The sequence below is a fragment of the Elaeis guineensis genome, chromosome 2 (assembly GCF_000442705.2).
Source record: "Elaeis guineensis isolate ETL-2024a chromosome 2, EG11, whole genome shotgun sequence".
Classification (NCBI taxonomy): domain Eukaryota; kingdom Viridiplantae; phylum Streptophyta; class Magnoliopsida; order Arecales; family Arecaceae; genus Elaeis; species Elaeis guineensis.
The window spans coordinates 17,956,486-17,968,851 of NC_025994.2; the positions used below are offsets into that span (position 1 = coordinate 17,956,486).

Below are 12,366 nucleotides of genomic sequence, written 5' to 3' on the forward strand. Positions count from 1 at the left end.
CTCATTGCTACCTGCAGTACACGATTGTTAGCCTCTCTTCATAAGGTAGGGTATTTGAAGTAGGCAACTTATTATGAGGGGATTCTATAATAAGGAAGAAAATAAATAAAGCATAAAAAGTTGACGTTGTGTTTTTCAAATCTTTCCAAATCAATAGTCTAAACTCAAAAAATAAAAGATTCAATTTGGATATCTAGATGTTCAGATTCTCTGATTAAGTCTTTAAGAATCATAAAAATTCTAAACATAAATTTAGGCTTAGGGCCAAGGTTTGTTGTATCGGTACCGGACGGCATGCCGATGCCGGACCGGTACGGTACCGTACTGACACACGATACGCCAAGGCGTACCGGTCCGATATCGGTACATAATTTTTTTTCGATTTTTAATTTTTTTTTGGAATTTTTTGAAGTTAATAATTGATAAATATAATTTCAAAATGTTATTATATTACATATTATTAACATATTTGGGTTCAATTTGGAGTTAGGTTGCGGTATAAAGACTCTTGATGCAAAATTTCAAACATATATTTATTTATATTATATTTCAACTATGTCATCTTAAAATTAAAGAAAAAATCTATAAAATATGCATTAAAATATATCTAAATATTTAAGTACAAAGCGCAATAACTGATATACGAACCTTAAAATGTATTCTGCATTTAATTTCTTGTTGAGTGTCTGTGACGTTCGTAGATGTCTGGATCATCAATATAGTCTGAATGGACATCAATCCAACCCTCTAGCCAAGTTGCACCGTACTCTCAAATATTTATCATCCCATAAGGCATCCTCTCTGGATTGTAAGACATCTCAGACCTCTCACTAAAACTCTGACTTTGAGAAGTATCCTCCGGATGATGGTACGGTTGTGGAGGAGTCCATCCAAATATATCAGTAGTAAAATCTGATCCGTAAGATGCTCCAGGCTGCATAGGATAGTAACCACTAGAAGATGATGCCTCGGATGCACCATATGCATATGAATCATAAGGTGGCTATGGATAATAGGATCCACAATGCGAGGATGATCCAGATACATCCATGGACCTCACTCCATGTGTAAGATCGTCCGCAGCTGCATCATGTGCTGGACGACCTCTAGGAGCCCATCGTCTATATGAAATCGGCTCCCCACGATCTCTACCGACTCGTCCACCATGATCCCTATCCTATGTGACATGCGTAAATTGAGACTCATCGGTGAATCGAATATCACCTTGTGGTTGAGTCTCATAAACGGTGGTCTTCTGTCCTTCAGTTCCTCCCTGATCATCAGATCCATGGCTACTACTACCAGTATCATCATCACTCTCTCTGGTGTCCGTATCTGAACCAGATAGCTCTTGTACTCTCGAGAGTGGTGCACGTACAACTGTCTTTTCCTTTCCCCCTTGTATTCCTCTGTGATTGAGTTTCCTGTGATTGGGAGGATGGATGCCTTCTTGCTGGCTGCCGGGAGGATCGTCTATACATCTCTCGCTCGAATCTCTGGGAAGATGTATCGGACAACGAGTCATGTGATGAATGAGTCCCTTGTATCCCCTCAGGCTGTGGCTAATCAGTTGGAACCCTATGTGGAATATTTTTTTCTGCCCATTGTCCTGGATCCATCCTGATCTCTCACGCCACCACACTGACTGGTCGTGGAGGGGATCCTAGCTCATCAAGCTCTGACTCCTGCTGCTGACCTGCAAGCCATCCGATGATCGGATCGTCATCGTCGGCATAATCATCCAGTGTCGGATCAGTGTACTTGAACTGAACTTCCTCCTGAATATATTTTATCCTCAATCTCAGATTGTAGTGAACATATACAAGATCGTCGAGGCATTTTTGTGTCAGACGATTTCTCTATTTGCTATGGATAAGGACGAAAGTGGACCAAGTACGCTCACAGCCACTAGCAGAGACCGTCTGAGAAAGAATACGGACAGTCATATGTCTCAAATTTTCTGCCGATGTTCCAAAATGAATCTACCATTCAGCTACAAAAGCAAAATTACATATCAAATTTGATGATATTATTAAGCAAAATTACATATCAATCTATATTGCTCATTATTGATATGTAATTTACTTGGATTCATCTGCTTTTTGCTTACGACAGCTGATGGGACTCCAAAACTGTCTGATCCTTCTCTAAACTATTTCGTCTGAAACAAAATATATTTATTATTTATAAATATATTAGATCGAATTTAGTTGAATAATTACATCTGTTTTAAACTAGCATACCTCTTGCAGACACAACGACGCGATTTTTGGATCGGGCACCATCTTATATATGATATTGCGAAGAGCAGCAAGAAGCTCGCTGTCTATATCTATCCCCGAAATACTATACTGAAATCTCGGATTCAAGTAATAAGCTGCAGATAAATTTTAAGACTGATTAAGCACACTTTATTTTCATACTTCGAAAAAATATTTTAAAATATTTTTGAATCCCAACTTACCAGCTAGATGCAAATCTCTGCCCATCTGATAGTTCCAACGGCGCTCAATGATGTTAATGAATTCTTGAGCATGCTTGGGATCATTCTCACTGATTTATTTCTTTGTCCTCTCCATCATGTAATATAGGAAGCCCATCTGAGGTATCTCTCGCTGTCCACAGCGTGAAGCACCTCATATAAAGGCTTGATAGCCTTCACTACCTTCTCAGTTCGCTGTCAAAATGACTGACTCATCATTAAGTTCTCCATATGACTTCCATCAGTGTCGGTCCTTGTATATCTACTTTCCTGTCACTCGGTACTGACAAACATCTGACGTAGAGCTGCTTTCTTCTGAAGAAGACTATCAAGTGCTATGTAGTTGGTAGCAAACCGTGTGATACCCGATCGTAAGATCTCCCCCCCAGTATACGTCCGCATCAATGAAAGAACCCATGTGTAGTTGTAGATGAATCTAGTAATGGTCTGGGCAATCTCCACTACCTGCTGCACCCTGTGAATCTTTCCGATATCCATCAATATAAGATCAATGCAATGTGCAGCACATGGGGTCCAGTATATCTGCGGTCGCTGCTCCATCAGCAACTCTCTGGCAGCCTTATATTGTGGTCCGTTATCTGTGATGACTTGCACGATATGCTGCTCACCCACTGAATCAATCACCTCCTCCATCAGACCAAGGATATATGTGGCATCGTGCATCTTATCTGAAGCATCAATTGATTTGTGAAAAAATATTTTTCTATCACAGTATGTCAAAAAATTAATGATGCTCCGCCTAGTAGGACCTGTCCAACCATCACACATCACTATCAGACCGTAGGTAGGCCATTTATTTTTGTAAGAAACAATCCATCTCTGCAGATCCTCTTTGTTGCTGTCAAAAAGCTGACCATAGATGTCCTTAGATCCTAGAGGATCTACACCCTGGCCGGCAGTCTCTATGGCTGAAATAGTAGATCGGTAGTAAGGATTGGCTGCTGCATTTGTTGGAATATGGCTGAAATAAAATCATGATCCAATACCTCGCCACATATCTTTTTTCTTATCTTTTTTCAGCATACTATCAATTCTCTGTTGCTTTGAATCTTTACTGGGCAAAGCATGTGGATCCAAATCCTGAATGCTGGCTCCTACTGGAATATCTTTGGAGGACCTCTCCTACTACCAAAAGCTCCCAACAAAGAAGACATGCTACATCTACTCCCTCTACCACCAGGCTCTTTGATTAAGGTAGTCCTCCTTAACTCGAATTCTCTCCCATCAATCGCTGATCCAGATCCTGATTCGTATCATGATGGTCCGTATCGCTCTCTGTACCGAGCCATCTCCTCCTGCCGGTACTGATCCGCCAAGCTCGTCTGAATGGCAGCCTCAATCTGTGCCTCCTCATCATCTGGAGCAGAAGTCTCCTCTGACTCTCTAAAGTGATAAGAAGATGGCTCTGCAGCTCGACGGTCTACTTCGGTCTTTTTCTGCTTTGTCCTTTTTTTCGCTGCTTTCGAATCAGCAAAGTACTTTTTCATCAATTGTCGGACCTCTTGCGGACATTTCCGATACATGGACACATCAGGATAACCACCAGCCAGATGCTGCTTCAACCTAGTCATCCCTTCTTCCTTGAACTCTGTATTGCACCATTTGCATCTCCAATGATGCCGAACCGAGAGTATCTCGTCATGATTTCAACCGATGTCACACTCTGGATCTTTCTTCTTACTCATTTCTGCAGGTATAACAAAATACTAATTATTTCGAATTAACTATAATATAACACTAATTACATATATTTTTTATTTGATAATATTTTTTACTATTTAAATATTTATAAAAAAAATTTCAAAAAAATCTCAAGTTAGATTCAAATATTTCAATTGTTTTGGATTATTCTAAACATTATTCTTAATTTCAAAACTAACTCTGATGTTTTATTTTTTTAATAATTTTTATATAAATAATATACTATAAAATAGCTAATTAATTAAAGTAAACGAACGTCATGCTCTAAATTTTTTTCTTATAAATATATGCAAGTATAACAAAACACGAAGTTTAACGATAATTAAAATAATTATATATAAATTTAAAATAATTTTAATAATTATTTTAAAACTTATAAATTCAAAATAAATATGTTATATATTTCAAATAATATTTTTAAATTAACTAAAATATAACATTATTTTTATATATTTTTTATTTTATAATTATATTTTTTAATTTAAATAATTAAAAAAATAATTTTTTAATTTCAAATATTTGAAAAAAAAATTTGAAATTAGATTTAAGTAGTTTGAATCATTCTAAACATGATTCCCAAACTCTGATTTTTTTTCTAAAATTTAATTTTTATTAATTTTTAAATGAATAAATATATAAAAATATTTAAAAAATATATAATTAATAAAAATTAATAATTTTAGTGTCATCGTGTAGATCTTCCAAAGATCTATCACATATAATTAAATCATACCAAAATCACAAGATTTTGGCATGATTTTCTCTTATTTTCATTCTTTCTCATTTTTATCTTATTTTTAACAATAAAAATAAAAAAAATAAATATTTACTAAGAAAATAACACATTATCTTACCTTCGATCAAAGGTCAGCCTCTCTTCGAACCACTCCTGCAATTTGACGGAGTTTTTTCTTTTTTTTCTAATTTTTCGGAGGTCTTAATGGTTTCGTTGAAACCTTCATACGCTTCGGGAGTTCTCTGAGACTTCTCAGAGAACTCTAACGCCTCTCAGCTATATAAAACTCTCCGACCCTACCCCCTTCCCCATTTTTTCCATGTGGGGGATGTCGGCACGGTTCGGTTCATGCCGAACCGGTACCGAACCGACTATACTGTCCAGTTTTGGGTGGTATGGACGCGAACCGGACCTAACCGGATTGTTTGGTGCGGTTCGGGGGGATTTTTCGAAAAAAAGGTCCGAACTGGACCGATAAGGCGCCGGTCCGGCTCGGTACGCCACGTACCGGGCGGTTCGGCCCGGTATGGCGAACAATGCTTAGGGCCTTATGGATTTGTTGTGATCTTGATTGAGATTCAAATGAAAGCCTAGATAAATCATAAAACATCCTGTTGCTGGCCATGCTAAACAAATACCACAAGAGCAAGACCAATGAACATAAGCATAGTGTTGGGTGTATGCAAGGCTAATAAAGGACATGAGCAGCTGTTGACACATCAACTGAAGGCTAGATAAATCATAAAACACCTTGTTGCTGGCCATGTCAAACAATACCACAAGGGCCATAAGCATAGTGTTGGGTATATGCAAGGCTGATAAATGACATGAGCAGCTATTGACACATCAACTGACTTGGTAGTTGTGATTATTAGTTTTTATAGAAGTAAATTAGTAATAACAAGGGCCATACAAGTCTCACTAGGTGCTGCTTGCCACACGTTTAATGTTGTGCTTGAAGGCAATTTAAGGATGATTGGATTCCATCTTGATTGCAATCAGAGTCATGCTTTTCACTTCAAGAATCTCGTGATAACATTCCTTGGGCACCAAATCTTTGACAAAATTATATTCTGTCCTTTCTAAGCACATAGAAAAGGCCTGTATACGTTTTTGTTTGGTAGAAATGAAAATGTTGTCTTGTCTACAACTAACAATGCTTCTCACATAGTAAATAGTTCAAGATAGGGCCGAAAACAGATTGCATGTTGATGTAGCCATATCCATATCCATCTTTCTTCAGTGGGTACAAATATAGATACTGATATTAAAGGGATACTAAAATGTGTATTCATATCTGAACTAAATAAATACGATTATGAACACGATATTAACCATATACATATTCATTTTACAGGGATATGGATATGAATCACATATGAGTCTAAATACAAATCAGAAATTAGTGTCTTGACATTCTTCTTGGATTAAATTTCAAAGCCATGTAAGAGATTGTTGTAAGCTCATTATTGAAGTCTTCTAGTCTAAGGAAAAAGGGTGGCTCAATGCATAAGGCTCTTACCATTGTGGGGTCTGGGGAGAGTTAGATACATACAGCCTTACCCCTATGTTCGAGTAGGTTGTTTTCATGTTTTGAACCATGATCTCTAGGTCACAATAGAGCAACCTTACTATTGCGCCAAGTCTAACCCTCAATTCTTCAAGTCTAAGATGTCTCCATAAAGAAAAGCATAGGCTAAGAACCTGCCCAATGCTTCTGGTAGTTATCACGCCTTCCTACTTGACATCTGGAGTCCCTTCTCATAGCTTCCAGATTCTTTGCCTCCCACTCCTGTGAATGCAAACATGGCTGCAGATTGGGTGGTAGACCACGGGGCTAATACACAGATGGATTTGTAACAATCTGAAGCAACCACGGGCAAGGTTCGCTAAATTGGTACTAGGACTTGTTTGTGCCAAAGCGTACTATTATTTTTTTATAGAATTTTTTGAACTAAAGGTGGCAAATGGTTTGCTGACTTCACTCGATGAAGTTGGCAAACTATTTGCCGACTTCAGTTCAAATTGGCAAAAAATAAATATGATCCCCTGTTTCGAAATGAAACAGGAGGGCTTCTGATCCCTCTCTCCCTCTTTCTGAGCTCTCTCTGGCTCCCTCTCTTCCACCATCTCCCTCCCTTCCTCACTCTCTCCCTCACTCTCTTTCTCTCTTTTCCTGTCTTTCCTTCTCCCTCTCCCTCTGTTTTGAGCCGACATAGGGCACAATGCCGGTAACTGACCGGTCTGGTTTGGTATGCCTTGAATTAACTAGCTTGGCATGGGTTAGCAAACCATGGTTGCGGAATTTTGTTTTTGCTTATGTTTCGGGATGTATTTACTCTGGACCTTTGTAAAATATCCAATGTACCTAAAAAACAAGGCCCCAAACCTTGTCATCACCTCCAAGTACTACATCATAGTGCATTCTTTAAAGAAATAAGAAAAATGAACTTGGAAAAAAATCAAGCTTGAGGTTGTATGGACACCATAATTTACTCAAACACAAGTCCTATTATGGTTGAAGATCAGAAACTATTGCAAAAGAATCAGTAAATTTATTATTTATATCACATCAATGTTCTAAAATACAATGCATGCTGCCATAGGTTGATGTGATCCCCTAATGGCACCACATTTCCCACTTGCTATTATTTATGGTTGTTGTTGTTGTTATTATTTATTTGATACATTTTACTTTATTTTTTTAAAAAATACTAATCATCTACATGGCCCACAAACTGTATGTCCGCTATGCAGTCCTGTGCATGCTCATATTCTGCAACCGCCTTTTAAAACACTATTATTTTCCTACCTACCATGTGTATAAATCAGTAATGCTTTCAACATGCAATGTGAGCATTTATATACAAAATCTAATGTATATCTTTTAAATATTACATGGTATATAAACATTTTGTATTATTGAAATTCATTTGTATGGCATATTTTATTTCCTATGTAAACCAGCAGAGTCTAAGATATTATAACATCTTTTGGAAATAGAATAAAACCTATAAAATACTATTCATTATCAAAGACTTATTTTGATAATTCTAGACAGAATGAACTCAATAGAAATATCTAAACACTAAATTAACTAAGAATAGGAAAGGGAAAACAAAACTCACTGATTGATTTGATATGAGGTGTGTTGACCGTGGTATAGAGGATGTCAAAAGAGACAAATAGGAAAAAAATTACGCCATGACCTAACTATAGTAATGGTTGGCAGTGGCTTGGGAAGTGGGAGTCTTTTTGGGGTGGGGAGAGGCACAGGTTGACACTTGGCTGCCATTGAGTTTGGGTATCGCTAGCCAACAACTGGCATGCAGTACCTCAGAGTTGAGACATGCTGTTTGGCATGTGTATGGCTTGTGAGGTTCCCATGTTCAATGGCTGATGCTTGAGACTAGGAGCAGTAAACGATCTGAATGGCTTCGGCCAGGTTCAAGAAAAGCTTGGTACAGTCTAAGATCAAAGCTTAACAAACCAAGCCTGAACCAAACAATCTAGGCACCAAATTAATTTCAAGCCAAACCAAAACTACACCCATTTTGATCAGTCTCGGCTCAATTAGGCTCAACAATATATGCTACATATATAGTTATATAAATTTAGATTGTGGCTGTTGGATAAGATCCAATGGTCCATAATATTAGGGCCATTTCAAGTGTGAAACTTTGAACGTTTATGTAGTTTTGAATCCGTTGAATGTTAATTCAGATTTCAAAGCTTGACATCAAGCTTGAGTCCAGGTTTCATTTGAGTTTTAAACAAGCTTGGTTCAAGTTTGAATTCATTTCAAGCTTGATTTAGCATTTTCAAGCTAATCAATTAGGCTTGTGTCCGGCTTGAGTTGAAATTAAACTCAAAATAGTATTAAACAAATCAAGTTTGATCTCAACTTTCAAGTTCAAAATTTATTTTCGGACAAAAATGTTTGGATATCCATATCTGAAATATTTTGCAGGTCTTTATCTGAATCCATATCCAAACCTGGGCCAGATAGACATTTGTCCTTCTGAGTAGGACCAGATTTGGATATGGAACTGTATGTGGTCAGACTACATCTGACCTGTTTTCAGCCCTATTTCTGTCACCAACCCATTTTATTAATCTTGGATATTGTTTCAAATGCAAGTACTAGATGCCCTGATCAGAAGATTTTCAAATTGTTTTGCCTGAAAGTTCCACTACTGCTGAAGGCCCTTTATTTGATAGCCTTAATGAAAGTCCAAACACATTACAAAATTTTTGTGACATTACACAAAAGCTGAGATGAAACTATAGTTCAGTCTGCACCTTGTAAATCAGTCATGGATGAAAGTTTTTGAAAGTTGCATACATTCATATCATGCGAAAGGAGGATTCTAACGAGTCCTCTAAGAAGGTTCACAGCAAGATAATAAGTATCTTTCGAGTGTATACCCATTTGCCTCCTTGGTCAAATTTATTGGACTAATGCTGCAAAATGCAGATGGATTATTAATCTATTTATCCTAAGATTATCTTGAAGATTATCATAAGATCTAAAATTGCATTATCATTTTTATCATTTTATACTTTTGCCAATCAGGTCGAATGAAACTAATTTTTTGCGCCGTATGCTAAATAGATCTGTACATATTATTGTCTGGTCCGTGATATTGAGAACTAGGAAAGTCGTCAACAAGGTTAAAGCATTATAAGTTGCTTTAGCATTACATAATATATGGAATAATCATAGTGATTTTATCATGGTTTGTCGTACCGCCCAATATGGGACATCCTATACTATACAGGTATGCCGTATCATATTAGCATTGTTGTACCGATCCATGCCGCATACCAACACTGTAAAAGGTCGGTACCGGTATAGGATTTAGTACTGAGATAGCGAATCTTGGATTTTGTTGTTATTACTAATTTACTATTATTACCATTAGACTAGCATTTGGGCATGTGCAATTCATTTGAGATATGTCTTAATGATTAGTTTGCTTTATAGGAGTGGTGGGTCACATCATCATTCAAGCTTGTCAAAAGCAAAAGGTGCAATCAAGGCAACAAGACCCTCATATTGTCCTAGGAATTATAATCAACTAGTCATGTTGGGTTTACTTCATAAATCGAGGTCCATAGTGCTTGACCTGGACTCAACCCGCCAACCCGCAACTGAACCACTAACCTGTTTAAGGTCTGATCCCATTTAGTTATAGGCTTTTAAGTAGATAGGTTATTTTCTTGTAGGACCATTTGTGCTACAATTGATATCTCTTTTTAGTTCTAAGCAATTGAATCAATGTCCCCATAGCTTATATGTTATATGATTTTCTAAAATGAAAATAAATATCAATACAAATATGATTATTTTAATATATATTGTATAACTCCCTTTATGACCTGACCAGTTAAGAGGCATAACCTGAACTCGACCCAACCTCCTGGTGGGTCAAGATTGGCTGATCTGTACCCATCCAGTGAACCCGATGAATTGGGTTAGGTAGGTCATGTTGGGTAAAATTGCCATGCTTGTCTTGTTTGAGGTGCTGGATGCTGAAAAGGCACTTGCCTGAAGAAAGCAAGACCCTAATTTATGAGAAGTTTAAGAATTGCATTAGAGATAAACATTATTCTAAGAACCATAAAAATGTCTTATATTAATTATTCAAGTTCCAACATTCTAATCCACGATCATCTTGAATGCTAGATATCATGTTTCACATCTTTGAAAACATCACATCAAAATACCACTTCTTATAACGTGCTTTTAAATAAAGTTGACAAAAGTAAACCACCGGACATCCTAAAATAGCTTCAAGTTCCAGCATGACAACAAATTGCCCCTTCCCCCAACATGTTTCTTGCTTCTAAATAACATATAATATAAAAGAGCAAACACATTGAACATCCTAGAGTAGCCTTTTACTTATGAGGGCTGCAATGAACCAAAATCAACATCAAAATAAAGCTGACAAAGTTTTAAATGAATGAAACATGACAGGAAGAAGAGTAATAGGCATTGGAATGACACTTGCATGAATGCTTCTTGCTTTGTCCAAGGTACTTGTCTAGGCATCACCTCAGTAAACTCCCCTTGCCTGGGGTTTGTTAAAGCACTTATGGGTTTTCTTGCCTCACCCAAGTGCCTGGAACACTTGACAATGCTATTAGCACATCTGTACTGTTTACTTGTGTGAGTAGTATGGTGGTGCATCAAAATCAAGGTTTTGAATCTCGTGAGATAAAGGTGTCCCGATTTCTCCATGGCATGGGATGCCCCACTATCCCGTCCTATCTCGATGACAGTCCCGATCATGCATCCCGGTGGATATGCTCTATCTTTCTCTCTTTTTTCTTTCCTTTCTTTCTTTCTTTCTCTTTTGTTTCTTTCTTCCTTTTTTTTTTCATTTCCTCTACCTTTCTTTTTTTCTTTTCATTTTCTTTCTTTTTCTTTTCTCTTCCTTTCTTTTTTCATTTTTCTTCTTCTTTTCTTTTATTTTTTTTCTTTATCTTTTCTTCCTTTCCATTTTTCTTGTTTCTTCTTCTCTCTCTGTATGGATCGGTTTCGGTGTTTCAAGCCCATCCTGGTCCCATTTTCTCAGAGGAACGGGACGGGATGCCGCCCGTCCAATTAGGACATAAAACCTTGCGCAAAACAATATCTTGGAGGGGGGAGGGTCTGCCCAACTTGTATGGTTGTTTTTCATTGGTTTTTCTTTCTTCGTAGAGCCATTGCCTTCCTCAAATGAACTGTTGGATGCAAGTGAATGATTAGATGTGTGAGTCAAATGGTCACTTGGATTTGGAGAAATAGGAGGACGTAGTGACTTTCCAGGTAGAATAGGTTGGGAATTATAAAAAAAGGTGGATATGATTGGGAATGGAGTCGAATCCCTGAGCATTCGCATTATAATAGTAGAGATGATGTTAACACATTATAAAAGTAAAGATAAAATTAGAACTAAGCTACTGGACTTTGCAGCTGATCCGCTTCAAATGACTGCAAATGAAGTATTATTCATTCTCTTTTTTCTTTTCCAAAATTTGTTTTATTTACTGAAAAATTAGATTTGATGGATAGTTTCAGTATTTTGCGAATAATTAAGGGACTTGAGAGGAATTCTGTACCATTGGCATATCATCATTCAGGTTGGCGCATCTAAGGAAAATAGCTATCTGCGACAGTATAACCGTAGACAACTTCTTAATGTGATATCTGACTATCATTTGCTAATGACTGTCTGTTTTTTTTTTTTTTCATTTTCTTATAGGTGCAATACTTCCCTTCTGATTGATTATTGCCAAGGTGATGGTGTCCATGACTACATCTTGATTGATGCTGGAAAAACTTTCCGAGAGCAAGTTTTGCGGTGGTTCACTCACCACAAGATTCCCCGGGTGGATTCTGTGGGTATTATCATTACAAATTTCTTTTTTTTTTTTT

General features: G+C 37.1%; 1 protein-coding gene and 1 pseudogene across 3 annotated transcripts in view; one reads left to right on the plus strand and one right to left on the minus strand.

Moving 5' to 3' along the window:
* LOC105036740 (putative hydrolase C777.06c) overlaps window positions 1–12,366 on the plus strand; it is a 28,837-nt gene that overhangs the window by 5,874 nt on the left and 10,597 nt on the right. For all 3 annotated transcript variants that reach the window (XM_073251660.1, XM_073251658.1, XM_073251659.1), the window contains exon 2: window positions 12,194–12,329. In XM_073251660.1, coding sequence (XP_073107761.1) covers window positions 12,194–12,329 — 136 coding nt within the window. The remainder of the gene's footprint in view (window positions 1–12,193; window positions 12,330–12,366) is intronic.
* LOC140855527 (uncharacterized) lies at window positions 600–4,188 on the minus strand (annotated as a pseudogene).